At 41.1% G+C, this 21935-nt stretch overlaps 1 protein-coding gene across 6 annotated transcripts in view; it reads right to left on the reverse strand.

Moving 5' to 3' along the window:
- Window positions 1-21935, reverse strand: part of OPHN1 (oligophrenin 1) — a 304832-nt gene that overhangs the window by 169574 nt on the left and 113323 nt on the right. For all 6 annotated transcript variants that reach the window (XM_019753605.2, XM_019753604.2, XM_019753610.2 and 3 more), the window contains exons 4-5: window positions 21061-21122; window positions 15727-15798 (exon numbers count right to left, since the gene is read on the reverse strand). In XM_019753605.2, coding sequence (XP_019609164.2) covers window positions 15727-15798; window positions 21061-21122 — 134 coding nt within the window. The remainder of the gene's footprint in view (window positions 1-15726; window positions 15799-21060; window positions 21123-21935) is intronic.

Below are 21935 nucleotides of genomic sequence, written 5' to 3' on the forward strand. Positions count from 1 at the left end.
TTTAGCCTGGCATTCAAGGCCCTTCTGTCTCACCTCAATCTAGTTTCCAGTCTCATATCCTACACTCCTTGTATGAGTCACTCACATTCTAATTATACCAGAGTATTCCAAGTTCTCCAAATATGCCATGCTTTTCATACTGTACTTTTTTTTCTTTTTTGGTAATGTGATTTCCTGTTTTGAATGCCCTTTCTCCAACATATCATTATTGAATTTGTGAGACCTTAGCTGGCTGCTTCCTTCTCCTCCCAAGAGTGGAGGCTACTTGATAAGCTCATATCACAGGTCTACCCTGGCTCCAGGCTCCAGTAGCTGAGAATAGGCTCACCATGGGGCACGATGGATTGAGAGCTGTGGCCCCATACACTGGACTCCCCACCATGTCAGTGTGGCTACCACCCTGACTTTGACCTTGTGTCCCATTTGAGACATCAGGATTTCAACCTGTTTCACAATACCCAGTTCTTACCTTGCATCTCAGTTGGGTCCCAGACTAACTTCCTAGGTCCTAGTCCTCCACTGGTAATCAGGTTCCCTAGAACGGATCCTATTTGATTGTGGACACCTGATCACTCGCATCACTCCCAGCTTCCTATCCCTGAATTAGGCACCTTGTTCCCTGCTAGCACACCATCTGGAGGCCACCTATCTCTATTTTTAAATAATGCTGACTCCTCGGGTCCTGTTGCTGCAATGCCCTGGTACCACTAGTTGGACCACCATTGTTATGCTGTGGTCTCTCCAGACCTCAAAGGTAAGGATGGAGCTCTGTTTTTACTAGAGGAGAGACTTAAGTAGGTTTCTATATGGAAGGGAAAGAGTAAAAAGAAAGACAAGTGAAGCAGATAGGACAGAAAGCACAAGTGCAGAGAATGGGTAGAAGAACAGGACGTTGTCTACAATGGAAGGGAGGAAGGTAAATAAGGGGGTGGAGTTTGAAGAGGGTTAGAGAATAAGTGGGTTGATGGTTGCCTAATGGCTTCAAGGAGGCAAGAAACCATGGTCCTGTGATTACCATCGTTAGGCATACACCTATGAGCTTCCTGAAGCCGAGGACTGTGTCTTCTTCAACTCTATCCCTAGGGCTAGCATTGGAACTGTTCCATAATAGGTGCTCAAATATATACTTGTTAAACTACTACGTAAAGCAAGAAATCAAAGATGAGTACAAAGGAAAGAGAATAACATGCTTTCTGAGTAGCTCTCATGCAGCATGCGTACTCTGGGCATGTGACTCGACGTCATCATCTGTTACCTCTGATAAACATAATGATTATTGTTTTACAAACGAAGAGACCAAACTTCAGAGAGATTAAAAGGTCATACAACCATTAAGAAATGGAGCAAACTACCTAAAATCTACTCTATTCCCCTGCTTACAAGTCTTCAGTACTGACTGCAAGTTTACTCGCCTTGAGATGATATACCAGATCCTTCCAGAGATGACTGATGTGTTCCTTGACAACCTTCTATCTGCACGAGCTGTGCCGTCCACCCAGCACGTTCTTCCCTCATACTCCACTTCACTGGCCAACTCCAATTTATCCCCCAGCATTCATTTCTCTATCATATTCTCCACGGTATCTTTTCTAGTAATTGTCCATTTGCTGGTCTAGACTGGGAGTTCCCTGAGAGCAGGAACTGTGTCTTATTTATCTCTGCCCTCCTGAGTATAAGTACCAGAGGGCCTGGGATAAGGCAGGTAGTCAGTAAATGTTAAGTGTGAGAATGAAGGAGAATGGGAGAAGGAGAGGAGACAGGAAAATGGAAGGAAGGAGCACTTGCTATGAACAGGATTATATGTATTATATTCATAGTTTAGTCATTTCAGTATATTCAATAGCTAGAGATACTGTCATTGCATCATTTTTAATATGGATATGCTATAATACCATCTACATGAACTAGAATTGCTATAGAAGATCATTATAAGGAGAACAAATCAACACAGGTACTAAGGCCACAGGAAAACAACAATTTTCCTCTCCAGTTTTGCTTCTTAAACATAATTTCAGCATTTCAGTCATAAGATCATTTTATATGTGCTGGCGATATAGATGAGGTATGATCAAAGAACAGGGTGAGTGCTTACATTAAAAAAAATATTATAGTAAAAGACACATTGCCATGAATCCTCCTCAAAATACTGCCCCTCGCTTCAAACACACGTATCCCACCGTTCTTGCTGCTTTCTGAAGCAGTTCTGGAAGTCCTCTTTCATGAATGTCTTTAGTTGTGCTGTCGTGGCTGCCTCGATGTCCTGAATCGATTCAAAACGTTTACCTTTCATTGTCATTCTGACTTTGGAGAAGAGCTAGAAGTCGCATGGTAACAGATTCAGTGAATAAGGTGGCTGAGGACACACTGTAATGTTTTTATTTGACAGAAGAAATTGCTGTACCAGAAGTGATATGTGACACAGAGCGTTGCCATGATGGAGGATGATTTACAGCACACTTTAAAACACACCTTCTCTCAACCATAGCTCACACCCGACTGACTGCACCGAACAAGTTGAAACTTGTCATGCAGTTACTAAGGTTCGATGTGTCCCTTCCCATATTGAAGATCCCTGCCTTTCCATTGGATGGCACCCGGCAGCAGAATTCACTGTATGTTTCAATTACACCTCTTATAGTAGGGGAGCTTGTACCAGGCCTGGGCTCAGCTCTGAGGGGGTTCTTGCAAGGGAAATCAGCCTTCAAGGCCCTCATAGACCAGCAAGGACCAGAGATGTACCCCCAAAGCCCAATATTCCATAGAGGTGTAAAAAGAAATGCTGACATTAGCTAATGTGGTAGCTATGTCCTTCTAGAGATAAACAGAGTTGGAGTAAACAAAGAACAAATTGCTTATGGAGAAGGCTGGCTCTTATACCTGTCTTTTGGGATTTTTTCTTATTTTTTTAGTTTAGTGAATTTAAGTGAACACTGAGGCAGTGTAACTGTCCACCCAAATGTCTGAGTGTGATGGGCTTTGCACTCTCCCACCGTAGGGACCTACAGCAGATGAGCAGGTAGGTGGGAACCCCTTGAGGACCACACAAAATGCCTGGAAAACACCATATTCAGGCAGCCAGTACCTTTTGTCCTAGTTGCAGGAAGTTAACATGTATTGATTGCCAAGGGTTAAAACATTGGTCTGATTCAGCAAATCTCCCCACTATGTGCCAGGGAGGCTGCTTCTCTGCCCAGTGGAAGCCGGGATCACTTGGGCTGGCAAGACCAGCTGTGGAGCTGACAGCTGTGTCCCTTCTCCTCCTCCCACTTGGAAAGGGATATGAGCTTATATAACATCCTCCACCCATTTATACCAGTCCCTGAAGATTCCAGCATGCGGCAGAGGCAGAGTGGGAGGCTGCGGGTGGATAGCGTGTTACTCTCTATATGGGAGAATGACGCTTCTGCCCAGAGGACATGAGACTCTGCTGTCTCGCAACATACTGAGACCCTCTTTATAAGGACACCAGCAAAAGTTCAATCATGTCTCACTGGGGGTTCAGAAAAGAAATGATGTACATAACAAATTGGAAATTTCAAAACCATGATAGAAGACTCACCCTCAACACTGCCAAGAAAATTCAGATTCGGTGCCATTTTTTTTTCTTCTTAATTATAGTTGACATACAATATTATAATAGTTTCAGGTGTATGCCATAGTGATTTGACCTTTCTACACCTTACGAAGTACCATTTTTAAGGTCAGGATACATTAAGAAAAAGGAGATGGCACAGCTCGGCGTCTTCCCAGACAGCCAAGACATGCAGGGTCACTGGCTTTCCATCCCTGCCCTGTGGGAAGCTGCCCCATTGCCTTTCTCCCTGTGTCACACAGAGATGACAGCACCAAGTGACCTTGCACAGTTGCTAAAGCATAAGTTGCACAGATAAGTCAATCAAACTAAAGTTATAGAGGATTAAAAGGGATAATTACAAAGACATTTGGAAAACTGACAGAAGTACTTCACAGAAATAGAACTCCTGTTTTAGTGCCAAGCATATTTTATACACTGTCGCATTAGTGCTCACAACCACCCTGTGAGGTAGATATATTATTTACATTTTACAGCTGAAACTGAGGCTCTTAGAGGTGAAGTAACGTGTCCCATGTCGCAGAACCAGTACAAGTAGCTGGGTTAGTATGTTGCATTCTGATGCCTGCGTGTCTTGATACTGTCTCTATGGTTGCACAGGACACAGGTTAAGGGCAAGGACTGTAGAAGCAGCTGACCCGGGTTCAAGTACCAGTTCTGTCCTCTCTGTGCATGACTGTGGGAGTTATTAGGTTGCTACAAAGACAACTGCAGTTTCTGCAATTATTTTAAATCTTTTAAACCACAATTACTTTTGCGCCAACCTAATATTTAGCCACGCTGTGCCCTAGGTTTTTGTTTTTCCTTGTTTTGGTGTTACTGTTTGTTTTTCTGTTGTCATTGCTGATTTTAATATTTAAAGAGGAATAAATAAGAGTTCCTACCTAACAGGGTAGCTTTGAGGAGTACATGGATTAATACCTGTAGAGTACTTAGAATATGTGGCACAAAATGAGCACTGCATAAAAGTTTAATAAATAAACAACTATACAGACAGGGTTATAGTACCATTAAGTTAGAAGAGGTCATGAATCATATCCAGCCCATTCTGTTGCTTCAGGAATGACTGACTGAAAGATCTTGGGGGCCAGTATTGCTAGCACTTTCCCTAACAACATACAGTATTTAAATACTGTCTCCTTCAGGGAAGATGTAGATGCCTGATCACTGCACTGTACACCTGAACCTGAAGCTGAACAATAATGAATGCCAACTATAATTATATATGTGTGTGTGTGTGTGTGTATGTATATGCATATATATGTGTATATGTATATATATGTATGTATATACTTACAAGAAACTTACAAGAAGCCAAGTACAGCATTAGGAATAGAGACAGTGGAAATGCAATGGCTCTGTGTGATGTCAGAGGGGTAGGAGATGGGGGTGGGGGGTTATCACTGTGTGAGGGACATAAATGATAAATGTCTAACTATTACATTGTTTTGTACACATGAAACTAATAAAAATAAATAAATAGAATAAAATAAATAAATACTGTCTCATGCAGGACATACGACGTCAGCTTGAACTTCAACCCCTCCTATTATGATTTTGGCCTACTCCCCTTGTTCAGCCCTTGGAAGAAATGGAAAACAGATCAGCACTGCTATGAGGGTAATGACATTGCAGCAAAACAACTTTTAATTTCAGGAGGAAAGGAGGGCTAAAACCTCTCTCGATGGCACTCCAAATATTTCCTCTTCTGTAGTGATGAGGATAAAGGACTAGAAATAGAACCCTGGGTTCTAGCCTTGACTCTGCTCCCATCTAGCTATTTGAACTTAGGCTAATCACTTCACCCTCTTGCTTCAGCATCATTCTCTAGAATGAAAATACTAGACGAAGAGATCTCATTAACCCAGAATGTTAAAATATCATGAGGGAGGAGGACTTCCTCAGGGTCGTGCCAAGCGAATGTGCTTTAGTCCTCAAATCCAGATCTTCTGACCCCAAGACTCTTCCCACCATATTTCTCAGTTTTCATCAAAATACCTTCTCTACTTCTCACCTGCTGGCCATGGTAGATTAAATTATTGTTCCCAAATCTTCCTCCCTCCCTGCTTCCACCTGTTTTATCATGTGACTCTGTAGTTTCTACACCTAGAGGTAGAAATTATTTTACTTCCTAACCTATGTTAGGCTTTGGCCATACAACTTGTTTTGTGAGAAATGGATGGTGTGGCAGTTTTGAATCTAGCTTTAAAGGACCTCACATTTCTGAGATCACATACCACACACTTCTGCCATCATCATGAGAAGAATAAGTCCCAGAAGGCTCCTGGTCCTTGAAAAACACAGACATGGAGAAGACCTTAAGTACCTGTGGCCTGCATCAAGCCATTCAACCCTAACTGAGGCCAAGAGAGCTACCCCCAGCCAATCCACAGACACGTGAGCTAGAAATAAATGCTTACTGCGTGTTTCACTGAGTCTTGGGGTGCTTTTTTGTACAGAATTCTTGTTGTAATAGCTAACCTATATGAAGGTGTTCTGGGGTCCCCAGAAAAGTATTTTGTGGCTATGATGAATTTCTTAAGGGAATAAAAATTGAAGCCCAAACTAAACTGTCATAACTATGAGCAGGCAACTTGATCTACCAACACTTTCCCAATATGAGAATTTACCCTTGAACTCAAACACTGTTTACTTCAAGTTCTTATTTCCTTGCCTCTCAGTTTCCTCATCTGCAAAATGAAGATAATAGTACCTATATCACAAAGTTGTTGCAAAGTTCAAAAGAGATGATTTATGGGAAATACTTAATACTGACTGAACGTCTGACAAGGTTAGCAGTGATTATGACGAGGAGGACTTGGTACCCTCCCTTGCAACAGTCAAAGAGAGGAAAGTAAGTGCTCTGAAAACATTACACTAACAGTTTCCTTTCAGCTATACAATACTGGTTTGGGTCTAAGGTTTCTGCCCTCACTGCCTAATAATGTCAACTCCTTTCCTAAGTGTAAAGGGATATAAGAAGCAGCAAAACACATTTTCTCTCTCACACACACAAGCTACACAAATAACTAAGAAAAAAATAAAACTCTGCACATGCCATCTGGGGAGGCATGTCCTACCATCAGGAGGACCCAGTTTCCCAGGAGTCTTTTCAGAGGAAATCTGCTTTACTTAAAACACAGGTGAGGAAATTAAAAGTTTGATTAAGTTGTCTGGATAGACATCGGCTTGACTTAAAAGGGTACGTCTTGATTTTCAAAGTGTCAATCTACACAACCAGCTTGCAACAGTTCTAGTCTTGGCTTGTAGTCTTCATACAACTTTAGAAGTAAAATAAGCTATGTAGCTCCACCCCAGCTTGTTTGTTTGTTTGTTTTCTTAATCAGGAAGCTGTGATGGAGAGCTGCATATGAATTTGTCTAAAGGGAAATGACTGAAGCAGGTTAAATGAGGGCTATGACTTTGGGCCCACAAGGTTATCTCAGCAGTATCCCCCCACCTGAAGTTTCAAGGAGGTTGATAAGATTCTAAGTGATCTGGGTATACATAGCAGAGCTGAGCTCTGTCTAAAACACCGTAAATATGGTGTAGCTTTAAAGGGAAGTGTAATTACAGCTGACTGGGAGTTGGGTGACTGGATTCTGTTCCTGCTTCCCCCACTAACAAGCTGGTGCCCCTGGGTCAGCCACTTAACCTTTTAAGCCTCCATTCCCTTATCTGTAAAGTGACATTAGACTAATAGCTTTGACTGCCCCGTCTGCTACCTACCAAATATAAACTACAGTGTGATTGGATAATAAGAAGTCAAATTAGGTTTAACTTTTTAAAAATTAAAAACCACAACAGACCTACATTATATAGGCAGGAATCATCTAAGTTATTCAAGCACTTAAGACCTGCTAATTCCAAAACCTAATTTGATCCAAAGAGCATGAAGGCAGGAGTCAGAAAAACATGGGTCCTCTTCCTAGCTCTGCCACTAGCTTCCATGGGTCCCTGGAGCAGTCCATCTCCCTGTCTGGCTCTTCACTGTAGTCTCTCTTTGGAAGACAAAGATAGAAGACCTCATCTGTGATTATTAAAGTACTAGAGGCAGGTAACCAGAATTTTTCTTCCCCCTGACCGTTGAGCATATTCCAAAGGTTGCTGGTTGTGGTCCAACATCTCTATTCTGAAAACGCCATTATGAGTCACTGTGGATTGCCAACCTAACAGCCACCCAGCTTCTTCCTTACTATTTCTTCAGAAATCAGGCAGGCAGCAATGTTCTCAGGGAAAACAAGGCTAAGGGGAAATCTTAGTACTTCCATTTTTCTTTGCCAATTATTGACCTAGAAGTTGACCCACCGCTCAGTTCTTGCCAATGAGATATAAGGGAAAGTCTGCTGGTGGCTTCAGGAAGACATTTTTCTCTCTGGATAAAAGACAGAAAATGTTATATAAAAAGAGCTTTTCCCTTCCTTCCTGTGTGAGATGCTAATATGTGAAGGTGTGATGTGTTCAGCTGTGACAGACATCTTATGACCTTGAGGCAATGTCCAAGAGAATCATAGAGAGGATATCTGGAGGCCACTGATTGAAACTTGGAACTTCTTACCTCCAACAACAACAAATGTTCTTATGGTAAATGATGGTTAATTTCATCTGCCAATTTCGCTAGGCCATGGTACCTAGATCCTGGGTCAAACACTAGTCTACTTGTGCTGCGAAGGTAACTTTTAGATGAAATGAACATTTAAATCAGTGAACTCTGAGTAAAGCTGATTACATTTCATAATGCAAGTGGGCTTCGTCCCCCATGACCTTTTGTCAGATTCACCCATATTGAGTTATACAGCAGCTCTAGTTCACTCATTGTCATGGCTGTCAAGTAATGCAAATTTGTCACAACACATTTACCCACTCAACTGTTGATAGTATTATTACTCTTTTTTCTTTCTTTCAATTTTTCCATAGCATCCCCACAAAGCTAGGTTCCGAGCGCAGTGCAGTGGAAAGCGTATGGTTTCTGGACTAACAAAAATCTGGTTGAAGCTTGCTTCTGTTGATAACTTTGTGTCACTGGACAAGTTACTTTGCATTAGGAGATGTAGATAATAATGCTTAACTGAGCTAACATATAGCAAGTACCTATTATTATAAGGCTTGTAAAATATTTGATGCTGGCTTGAAAATCACCTCTGGATTATTGTCACATAGCTTAGCTCTTGGGCACCTGGACTACTTGACTCTTCTCGCTAATGCATCCTTGCAGCCATTGACCTTCTCCCCTTTCCCAGGGCTTCTGGAATGCAGGTAAAACTACTATCTTTGGCTTCATCTACCCTGACTATCAGGTTTGTGCCTTGCTCCATCTTCTGTATTTTTTTCAACCCCAACTACTGCAAAACAGATCCTTTGCCCAAACGTCTTTCTATAATCTCTGTTCATGGAGAAGAAACAGCAACAAGACTGTCAATCCCATGTCTTGATGCCAGTGCCTTCTTGCATCTACTGGGTGAGAACACACTATATCATAGCTTCTACACCAGCTCCAGCTCTCCAAAAAGGGGGTTAAATACAGACTCAGATGTGTTAGACAGTTTGGCCCTGGTCCCACCAGAGACCACACAAAGGCTCGATTCAGTGGCTGTTCCTCTCTGGCAAGAGAATCCTTGAAAGAACTGAAAACATCGTACTGTGGGCAACTCTGACAAGACCCAAAAAATATGAATCAAAGGGTACAAATACTCTCCCTGTCATGTTTCTATGGGGGATGACTGAGTCTTTATTCAGCGTTCTCCAATGGACAGCCCAGCATTCTGCACTGCACGATGAAAGACCCATTATGAACAGAGATGGACTGAGCCGTATTTGTCCTCCCTTGACCTTGGAGCGGGGGAGGTGGGAAGCTGCATGGTGGTGAGAAGGGAAATAGGGGTGAGAGGGTTCCGCTAATCAAGCGATAGCTAAAATATACACATGGGGGAGGACACTCACAAACTTTGTATGTGCTGGGACTTTTGAGAACTGGGAGAAATAGAAGGCGTTAACCAAACAGGAGTCTAGAGTAGAACAAAGAACTCTAAGCCTAGTAGATAAGAAATTAGGAGAAAGGGGTAAAGAAGGGGATCATTCTTGATCTCCCCCAGCCATCAGAAATAAATACCTATAGTAAGCCAATATAAGGACCGTCAAAGTTCATAGACTCAGAGCCAAGAAACTTGAGTTCAAATCCCGGATTTGTCACTTGCTTTTGCCACTGTAAAATGGGCCTAATAATAGCCACCAACAAGATGTGAATAAGGTTCCAGGATAGAATAATAATGTTATCAACCCTATCGGTGAAAAGTGAAGGGATAGCTGACAGGAGTTGAGGGTTAAAAGATAGTAAAGGAAGAGAGAGGTGCTAATATCTTACAAAGCTATGGTCAAAAGTTGATGGAGTAAGAACTAGGGGTTCAAGTATATTATTTAAAGTGACAGAAGTCAGCAGTAGAAGAATTAAAAGGATGTGATAATTATCAAAGATTAGAAGACAAGGGAAAGAGCAATGACCACCTGTATTGGAAGCATGAAGAAGTAAATAATTTCTAAAGTCAATAAATCAAGAAATAGCAATATAAGCATATTTTTAAAAACATAAAAGTAACCATTAAAATAATACAAATAAAATGGTTAAAAATGAATGTGTCTGAGGAGTAGGGAAAGATGGAGACTGTTGAGGTTTATTTTTACAGAGCCTATTGTACTATTTCATATTTATATATGTATGCTTGGTGTATATAATTTAAATTCTTAGAAGGCAAAACCTAAACACTTTTTTTTCAAAACGTAATGGTTGTAAAATGGAATTAGTCCGATGAAACTGTAGATTACACACGATAATTAAAAGAAAACAAATGTCCATCTAATTGCATAAATAACTAAACTGCCATACGGAGGTTGAAAGACATATCCTATTGAATTGGAAAGGGAGAACTATCAGGTTTTAGTATAAAGAGGCAGTTTGCAAATTTGTTTTTTTAACCAACAGAGTCCTGTTTTAAAAGAACTATTGTCCCCATAGTCCACTCTATAAAACAGATCCAAGGGAAACTATTCTGGCTAAAGTATGGAGTTAGGAGCCCCAGCTAAACAGTTTACCCCTGGAGGAAAATCCTCTGAAAGATGACACCTGTGAGATCCTCTGGCCCCTGATTACAAGATTGGGAAACCAACTATTGAAGCCATTCAGAATCTATTGCATAACAGAAGCTAGTGCCCAAGGCATCACAGAATGACTAACCTGATGGGAACTGATTGTCCCTGTGAAATGACTCACAAAATAGCCATCTGAGAGTCTGATCATCAAAAGACCCTATCTACTAGGACCCAGTTACCCATGGTGAACTGACAACAGAGTTCACTGGCCTGTCAATGAACTCTGCAAACACAGTGCCTTGTATTAGCCAGCCATGTCTCACCAACAGCTCAAACTCTGCCCACACAGGAGCCACAGGAGAAAAATATTATTTGAGCATCACAAATCACTCCCCTCCATGCTTGCTCCATCACCTTCCCACAGATTTCACACAACTAATTTCTTATTTCAAGAGCGGTAGTGTCAGTGTCACTTTCAGAAAACAAGATGAGTTTGTTCAGAATGTGTCCCCTCTTAGTTCCCAGCACTCTGCTATTTTGCATCTCTTTTTTTATCCCTCCACTGTCCCCCCCCAACCCTGTGTTAGCCCAGTAGTTCTCAAAGTATGGTCCCCACCCAGACTGGCAGCTTAGCACTACCTGAGAATTTATTAGAAATGCAAATTCTTGGGGCCTACCCCAGACCTACTGAGTAAGGAACTCTGGTTCTGTTTTTTTGTTTTGTTTTGTTTTGTTTTAAGTATCTATGACAAAAAGACATCTCCCACAACATGCAGTGCCAAACATAGAGCTGCAGACCTAGTGATGTGAAACCTCTCCATAAATCAGTAGTCACTTGGGAAACATTTATTGTCCGGACCCTGCTCTTCTTGCCTCACTCATTAACCTTTCTTCTTTTAATTTGTAAACCAGAATAAGTCCATCATTTATTGGGCAATTTCATGGACCGCATTCTATCCTCCCTGTTTTGTTGCCAATGATGATGATGATATGAGAATGACGCCAGAAAACACTTAACACTTATTCATCAGATACTGTTCTAAGAACTTTATGTTAACTAAATTAATTAATCCTATACCTGTGTGCATATGAATTTTCTTTCAATGCTGCCTCCATGAAATGGCAGGTGCCCTCCAGGAAAGGTAATTACTTTGTCTCATGCAGTGCTATCAAATAGAAATACAATGCAAGCCACATCCATCATTTTAAAATTTCTAGTAGTCACATTTAAAAAAGGAAAAAGAACGAGGTGAAATTAATTTCAATAATATATTTTATTGAACCCAATATACCCCAAACAGTGTCATTTCAACATGTCATCAATATAAAATATTAGTGAAATATTTTACATTTTTTTTCATACGGTCTTCAGAATCTAGTGTATTTTGACATTACAGCATACTAAATTCTGAGAGGATCATTTCTACTACTCAATTGATGCACATTTAGTTAATTACCCTGATAAACTCAGAAGATTTCATTAGGAATCATTTGCCCATTGTTCCTGTTGTACATAGACAAAACTGAGGCCCAGACAGAAGTGACATCTCTCAAAAAATGAAATGAGCCCTCGTCTTACAAGAAGAAGAACTGAATTCAACTCCAAGCTCCATCACTTCCTGGGTGAGTGACCATGGCCACCGTACCTCACAGAACCTTAGTGTCCTCATCTGTAATCAAGGGAGAATAACCTCTACTGTACAGGGCTGTTCTGAGGTTCAGAAGGGAACATCCATCTACATCTGTAAGGGCCTAGCAACGCACACCACCACCAACAAAGTCACAGAGCCAGCTAGCCGCCCTGCTGAGTGTATCAGTCCGGGCCCAATCAAGAGATAGAAACCAGTATCAAGAACTTTTAAACTACTTACTAAACTGAAAAATGTAAATACAAGATATACTGAAATTCTGTATGGAACCATAAGGCTGAGGGAAGGTACCCAAGGGAGGACAAATTTGGGAGGAGTTCAGCTCTCACTGGAAAAGGTATAATTTAAGCCACTGAATAGCAGAGAGGTTTGCTGATGTAGCCTGGGGGCCTGCAATCACTGAGGAAACAGGAGGCAACTCTCCAGCTTGCAGGTGGGGAACAAAGACCCAGAAACCAGGGGAGCACATATGCAGAGGGGATGCGCAAGCTCCAGGTTGATGTGAGCTTGCAGGGCCAGCCTGCCTCAGTGGAACCTCCTACGAAGGGCACAACCAGGCTGCACGGGGGCCTGGCGGAGGAAGCGGGGAGCAGCGGCGCTGTTACAAACCATTTGGCAGGCATGCTACATGGGGGACCTACAGAGGGAAGCTGGGGGACAGCATGGGTGGGGACACCTTCAGGGAGAGAGCTATATTGAGAAACCTGCAGAAAGGTTATGGCCACGCCAGGCAGAAGCTTTGAGGTCACTGAGGAACCATGCATTCTCGGTGTGTGGCTGGGCCAGAGTCCCGCCGGGCATCTCACTCCCACTCTACTGACCCATGCGCGCATCAACTGGAAGCTTCAGGAGAGCCCCTTCTTCCTGTAACATCCCTCTAGCACCCTTCACTTAATCTTTTGCTTAATGCAAAGGAGAAATGCTTAAGGAATTCTGTCGGTAAGGAATATAGTCAGTAATATTGTAATAACTATGTATGGTGTCAGATGGGTACTACATTTGTTGGGGTGATAGAATAGAGGGGGGTAGGGGGCATGGTGAAACAGCTGAAGTACAAATTGGTGGTTACCAAATAGTCAAGGGGATATAAAGTAAAGCATAAGGCATATAGTTAGTAATATTGTAATAACTATGCATTGTATCAGGTGGGTACTAGACTAGTCAGGGGGATCGCTGCATAAATTACATAAATATCTAATCACTATGCTGCACACCTGAAATTAATATAAAATAATATTCAATGTCAAAATAAATAAAGTATATAAAACTTCCAAATAAATAAGTACATAAATACAAAGGAATTCTGTCCATTTTCACAGAACAGGTATTAAGAGGTGTTCGAACTGAGAGGTAATAAATTGATAACACACAGGGTTAGACTGGAAGCTATGTTTTCTCGTCCTTACTTCAGAGCACGTTCTGCTGCCTTAAATTTTACTGCTAGGAGAATTTTACATAGTTTCTTGAGACTGACCCTCACAGTGAGCCTTGGTCACCTTCCTTGTCAGTGTACAGGTTGGCCCCACTAGTAAAGAACTAGAGGAAAGAGACTGACAGGAATGTAACCTTTCTGAGTCTCAGCCTCTTCATTGGGATGATGGGTTTTATACATCCTACTTCACATGTCTGCTGGAAGAATTAAGGAAGATAGCATATTAAAATCCTGGGACACAGGAAGTATGTAACAGAAATTCATTTCCTGGCCCTCAGACGAATTACTCTCGTTTTTCCTGTTCTCATCCAGGAATGAAAGTAAACCACGTGTGAGGGTTTTGAAATCATGTGTCCATTATCCTCCTTACTTAGTGATGTAACAACAGTCATGTTCCTTACCAAGTGGTTAATTATTTTCATACCACACTTGTGATTTGAGAGGTTCGGGTCTCCTCCAAGTACATATTTTCCCAATTAAGTATTTATGCTAGTGAGACTCCAGATGAACCGAGTGGAATCCAGAAGTGCTGGGCTATCCAGAGAACTGACTTTGCGTGAATGCTAGTCACACAAATAACACCCATGTCATGTGACTGATGGCTGCGGCAGTGGGAGCCCATCCACTGGTCTGCTCTTTCTTCTCAGAACTGGCTACTTTTTCATATCCTCAGTCCAAACTACTTGTCATGATATCCCAGATAATAGCCACTGAATGGTGTGTTCTTAGTCCTAAAAGGGCCAGATGCTTGGTCACGATGCTACATTTGGTTCTGACAGACTATCTGGGTTACATGGTACATATACATTGGGGCTCACAAAATAGGCCTACACCTTGCTGATAAGAATCAAGTTCACAATTATTCATACCCCTTTACAAGACAGGGAAACCCAAGAGATCCATGAGTAGACAAGCTGGATGGAATCCGAGATTATCTGGCACGGGGCTGTCCAACAGAAATTGGACAATGATGGAAATGTTCTATATCTGTGCTGTCCAGGATTGAGCACTTGAAATGTGACTAGCATGACTGAGTAACTGAATTAATTTCCTTTTATTTATATTGGCCACCATATTGCACAGCACACATCTAGATAGTGTGGCTGAATGGAATGTGGGATTTGAAGCTAAAAAGAGCCTCAGGTCTAAATCCTGGCTACTGTCTCTTACCATGTTTCCCAGAAAATAAGCCCTAGCCGGACCATCAGCTCTAATGCGTCTTTTGGAGCAAAAATTAATATAAGGCCTGGTCTTATTATAAGACCAGGTATAATATAATATAATATAATATAATGTAATGTAATGTAATGTAATGTAATGTAATGTAATGTAATGTAATATAATATAATATAATATAATACCGGATCTTTATAATATAATATAGTATAATACAATACTGGGTCTTTCATTAATTTTTGCTCCAAAAAACGTATTAGAACTCATGGTCCAGATAGGTCTTATTTTCGGGGAAACACGGTAGTAACTATATAACTTTGGTCATGTCCTTTATCTTGTTGAAACCACAGGACCCATGTAAATGGTGATAATACCAGGACTTCACAGGGATGTTGTGATGAGAGAATGAATGTAGAGCATCTAACCCAGGGCTCTGCACATAGTAAGTAGTCTTTCAATAACAGCTATTATTAGCAAGCTCCTCATTTTCAAGATGGAGTAACTGCAGACCCAAAAGGAGAAGTGTCTTGTCCAGTTATTAGGTTGGTGCAAATGTAATTGCAGTTTTTGCAATTTTTCAACCTTTTAAATTACATTTGCACCAACCTACTACATAGCTAGCTAAAAGCACAGCCAGGAGCCAATTGATTTTCTATTTATTTATTTATTTATTTATTTTTTGTTGATGAGTTTTCTTATAGAGACAAACCCTTCTCACCCCAGAAGAGTGAAGGGTGGTAGCCCCAACAACTATTCAATGTACAAAATATCTTACACATGCAGAGAAAATGTACCTTAGTGAAGCCTATTTGCTCCTTCCGGAAATTTTCCAGGGGTTTGATTAGCAAATCACTAGCATTGTGTACCTAGAGAAAAGAAAGAACACACAAAACGACTTTTAGATTAGTCAGCAAGGTTTAAATTCAAGATTTCTCAGGCATTCCCAGGTAATGCACCATCCTGAAAAATGTTAACTAGTTTGCGAGTTTGTTGGGTTACTGTCTTTTTCCCCACATCGGTCTCTTAAAATCAAATGCTTGGAGAGGAAATGAGAGAAGGAACATTAGGGGCATGCCTCTGTAACTTCACCGGTCATCTGATCTGAGTTTTTAATTGATAAATATCCAGATTCATGTCCAGAAACAGACATAGGAGGCCTGAGGTAAATGTGGTGAGAAAGGGAATGAAAAATTCATGAAAGGACGATTGCACCAAGCATAAACCACTTCATGGAGGCAAATAAGTTAGCAGTAATTGAATTAGCATAAATCCCAAAGTAAATCGTTTCCAGTCCTGTCCTGGGGTGTCATAAACCAAAATGTTCCCTTCAGAATTTGGGGTATATCGCAGCATCACAGAGAGCACTAGACCAGGCCTTCGAATTTCCTATGGATGCTCAGAAGCTGATAGGAACAGCCTGTCCAAGCACTAAAATATTGGCATTGATATGGTTCTGAAGATATGAAACCATCACATCAAAACTGGAACCCCTGCACAGTGGGCAAGTGGAGATCTACAAAGCTTTGTCTTCGTATAAACCTCTTGGGAGACTGTATCTGTCCAAGGCAACTAGTGGGGTTTGTTTCTTCAGTGGTGGGAATTATTTGCAATTTACTGAAGGACCTCAGAGAACACATCTGAAGGGCTGGCTTTTGGGACACGGTGTGTTAATTCTGATCCATTACAAGACAGGGAAATGAGGGACTGGCTTCCTTGTCAGGTGAGACACAAAGTATCAGCAAGACAAGACAGATCTTCATAACAAAAATGGAAGACAGAGTAGAAAGCTAGTTTTCACCATTCTTATATTCTCCAAACTAAGAAGCAATTTTTAAGCTACCACCAAAAAGCATAGCAACTTGGGGCATTAGTACATATTTCACCCAGATCGTGCAGGCACTTTGGGCCTTCTGTCTTGTGTCCAGGTATGGTCCAAGCTTTGATTAAATGGGCAAACCATCATCCAATCAAACCTCCACTACCTGTTCTGGTATCAAAAATACAGACACCAGTCACTTTCCTTGACTGAAGACAAGAATTCTTCTACTAAAGTAGCAGCCCAGCTCCTTTGGCCAACACGTCATCAACTTTGTGTACCCACTTGGAAACAAATGAAGTCATTGGTGTCATACACCCAGTACGAGAGTCATTTTTCTTCTTTACTTTTGTGGAGGTTTTCAAACCTGGCCACAAAGTCTGTGACACTCTTCCCATTGAAAGGTGAGGTCTCTGTCTCCTCTCCCTTGAATATGAGTGGGGTCGTTACTGCTTTGAGCCAATACAGTTTAGCAGAACTGATACTATGTGATCTGCCACTTCTAAAGACAGTAGTATGGCAAGCCTCTGTATGGATATTCAGCTGAGCTCTAGAATACACAGGCACCCCAAAGATGGCAGTTGCCGGTATTCTATATTCCAAGGGGGTTTTGTTGCATAAGCATGTATGCCAGCAACTTGTCACACAGGATCCATAAGGCCACTGCTTTTTACATGTTTGGCCCCGTGTCAGTCTAGGAAAGGAGTGCGTGATTCACTAAAACTGGAGCCCATAGTTTTCTCTTAATCACATTGGTGATACCGCTCCCAGTCTCCTACAACACAAACAGATACTCGGAACCTTTTCCTCTCTTTGACACTCATTGGTTACTAGACTGCCTTCTGCCAGAAGACAGAGCTAGAGATGTAGGAGAAGCTCACACCTAACCTTGGCTCCTTTTCTTTCTTTTTTTTTTTTCCATCTTTATTTTTTTTTTCTTTTTATTAAATTTATTGGGGTGACAATTGTTAGTAAAATTACATAGATTTCAGGTGTACAATTCTGTATTACATCATCTATAAATCCCATTGTGTGAAGTCTAGCAACTACTTATTTATTCTATGCCAACTGTAATAAAAAATAAATTAATTATGAAAAAGAAGTCTAACGGTTACTCATCAAAGCCCTTCTAAGTGAACTTGGCCTTTATTCCCCTTTCTGATCAGTGCATCCATTTTGTGAGCTCTCTAGGAGAAAAGTTCCTGCCTGTGGTCTCCGGGTAGAATCCCCAGGATAATAAGTGACATCCAAAACACATTAGTGAGTTTATCTGATCAGGTTTCCATTGAATGAAGCCCAAATTAACATTAGGTAGGGCAGCTAGGAAGGTAGAGATGGTATTCAACCCAGAGGTGCAAAATGGCTCAGGATGGGGAATTACCAACAGGAGGCAGGGAGGATAGCTGCTTTAAATATCACAGTCCTCTTTAGTTTCTTATTCTTGGCAGTCCTCAAGGACAGACCTTGCACATTGCCTCAGTCCCGTTCAGAGTCATAGAGGCATCTAGACAAGCCTCCCTCTTTAACCATACAGGAAGTCTGCCATCCAGACTTCAAAGCCACCTGCTCAGATAGTACAACCTCCCCTAGGGTACTGTTTAAGAAATCACAGCTCAGACGCTCCTCTGCATTTCTTCCGTCCCTAGTTCCTTCCACAATTTAAATTCATTTATGACAATGACTAGACATTTGCCATGGCCACGTGCTAGGGCTGTGAACTTCCTTCCTAATTCTTCTAAAGTTTCTTTAGGCCCCTTTTTATACAAAGGATAAAAAAGCTGACTAACACCCCCCACATTATCCATATCGGGGTACAGGAGTCTTTTTACCACAGTTCCAGGAAATGGGAGAGGTGTGACCAAGCAATGAATTCCTGGCATGTTCTGAAAGGCCCTCATTGAGCCTAACCTTCACAGCATTCCTGGAATTAAATGGGAAATGGGGAGCTGACACTCAGTACATGATTGAAGAGTTGTGGGGACAAAAGGGCACAACATAATTAAAGACAGAAGAAAATGAGTCAGTCCTGTGGAAAAGAGCCAGTGAGAAGGGTGAGAAAAACATCTCCAAAGATGAATCCTACTTCAATATTTTAGAGCTTTGTAACTGGGTAAATAAAAGAGATGAAGAAACAACTAAGGCTGGAGAGAAGTACAGCTGAGCTTTCGAATGAAATGGGGGTGAATGCCTTTGAGATCAACATTGGCAGCAGTCCACACACTCTTCGGGCAGAAGAAAACATTTAGTAGAGCGTGGATTAGCTAGTGGGCCATCTACCAGACTCCATGGAAACTACCCATATTGGTCTCTCAGTATCCTCACAAGCAAATCTCTTGAACTAAGAAAATTCCCAAGCAAAATTTCCACAAGCAGAATCTTGGGTGCTACAAAAGATAACTAGAAACAATACATGTAATCAGTAGTTTCCTTTTTTTGCTATCAATAAAACACTTCCACATTCATTATATCATTTGGCGTATTTACAACAACCTTGGGAGCTGGAGATTATGATTCTCATTTTCCCTATAAAGAAAGAAGCGACTCAGAGAGATAAGTGATTAGTCAGTCTAAAGTCAACAAGTGTTAGTGGCACAGCCATTACTAGAGCCTAAGTCTCGAATTCCCGTGCCTCCAAGCCCTGCCTTCAATGCTACTTCTCTAGGGACCTAGATGAAGTGAGAGCAGTGTTTTGAGAAGCCAGCACCACACTGTTGAAAAGGAAGAGTGTTACAGATTCGAGAACTCTTCTATTGGAACAAAGGGCTTAACAAAACTGAGCTGCCAACAGGAAGTCACGTCATGAGAAAAAAGGAAGGCAGATCTCTTTGTTGTCCTCTCCAAAGCTACAACTCCAGAAAAAAATGGGCAAAAGACCTGAACAGACACCAAAGATCTACAGATGGCAAATAAGCATACGAAAAGATGCTCAACCCCCTATGTCACCGTGGAAAAGCAAATTAAAGCAGCAGTGTGATACCACTACACACCTATTAAAATGGGTAAAATCCAAACCACGACAACACCAAATGCTGCTGAGGATGTGGAGCAGCAGGAACTCTCATCCATTGCTGGTGGGAACAGAAAATGGTCCAGTCACTTTGGAAGACAGCTTGGCAGTTTCTTAGAAACCAGACATATTCTTACCACACAATCCAGCAACTGTACTCTTTGGAATTTACTCAAAAGGGTTGAAAATTTATACCCAGACAAAAATCTACATACATGTTTACAGCAGCTTTATTCATGATTGCCAAAACTGGGAGCAACCAAGACGTCCTTCAGTAGGTGATGGATAACTAAACTGCGGTCCATCCAGATAATGGAATATGTGCATAAATACTTCAACAATAAAAGGAAATGAGCTATCAAGCCGTGAAAAGACATGGAGAAAACTTAAGTGCATATTACTAAGTGAAAGAGGACAATCTGAAAAAGCTAGGTACTATACAACTCCAGCAATATGCTATTCTAGAAAACACAACACAGAATAAAAGGAAAGATTAGTGTTTGCCAGGGGCTCGTATGTAAGGGAGGGAGGAAGGGAGGAATAGGTTGAGAACAGGGCATTTTTAGCCCAGTGAAAATACGCTGTATGATGACACTTTATTGGTGAATACATATCATTACACATTTGTTATAACCCACAGAATGTTCAACACAGAGTGAAGCCTAATACAAACTATGGACTTTAGTTAATAATGTGTCAATATTGGCTCATTAATTTGAACAAATATACCACACTTGCAAGATGTTAAAAATAGGAGAAACAGTGTATGGAAAGGGACAGGGGGAGAAATGAAGTATATGAAATATCTCTGTACTTTTCACTCAATTTTTCTGTAAAACTAAAATTGCTTTAACTATTAAAATCTATTAATTTTTAAAAATTAGACTTTAAATGTAAGGAAAAAAGTTTTCCCATAGATTTAAATAAAACAATCATGTATCAAATATAAATAAAGCCCATAGCATTATTTCTAGAAGGACAGACATACATAAATAGTTTGCTTAAGAACACTAATGACCACAGTTTGGGTTGACATATTCAACAGCCCAATTTAATGGCCTCTGAAATCCTTTCCCACTGAAATGAACCAGGAGAGGATTTACTTCCCAACTAATTTCTCTCCATCTGATGCTCCACTCTCAGGGTGGGAGCTTGAGGCAGAATGACCAAATCTATCCCCTGTCTTTACAGTACCAGACAGCCATGACACAGAAACCACAACAGAGCACCCATCTAAGCAGCGAAGGCAGAACAATCCCCAATAGCAGCAATGATCTGGGCTCCGGGCCCAGGTTGGTGACCTACCATCATCATCCTCTCGTTTTCTACTTCGTTGAGCAATTCAGCAAATTCCTTGAAGGACTCAGCTGGAAGAACAAAATAAAAAATAAACCAAATTAGCCATGGTACTGATAGGCAAGGGGGCAGACATCTGTGCAACGAGGGCAGGACCTGTGCCCTGAGTCCTGGTGGCCACCAGACGAAGGTGCCAAATCAAAGGCCATCAGGGAAATGTGTTCAGTACAGTGTTTCTCTTCTTTTTCAGCCAATCCCCCTACCCAAGAGCTTTTCTTTCTCCAGCTTTATTGGCATAATTGACATACCCCACTGTATAAGTTTAGGGTGTACAGCATAATGACTTGTCATGCATATATTGCAAAATGATTACCACAGTGAGTTTAGTTAGTATCCATCATCTCATATACCTACAAAAATATATTTCTACCTGTGATGAGAACTTTTAGGCACTACACTCTTAACGACTTTCAAGTATACCATCCAGCAGTGTTAACTGCAGCCCTCATGCTGTACGTTACATCCCTAGTACTTACTATCTTACAACTGCAAGTTTGTACTTGACCATTTTCACCCTGTTGCCCCACCCCCAACTCTGACAATCACAAATCTGACTTCTTTTTCTATGAATTTGGTTTATTTAGAATCCACACATAAGTGAGATCATGTGGTATCTCTTTCACTGTCTGATTTATTTCACTTAGCATAACACCCTCTAGGTCCATCCATGTTGTCACAAATGATAGGATTTCCTCCTTTTTTGTGGCTGATTAGTATTCTAGTGTGTGTGTGTGTGGACACTTAGGTTGTTTCTATTCGTATGTCTTAAACATTACAGATAATCCTCCTATGAACATGGGTGTTCAGATCTTTGCAGTACTGTA

Source organism: Rhinolophus sinicus, chromosome X, assembly GCF_036562045.2.
Source record: "Rhinolophus sinicus isolate RSC01 chromosome X, ASM3656204v1, whole genome shotgun sequence".
NCBI classification, from domain to species: Eukaryota; Metazoa; Chordata; class Mammalia; order Chiroptera; family Rhinolophidae; genus Rhinolophus; species Rhinolophus sinicus.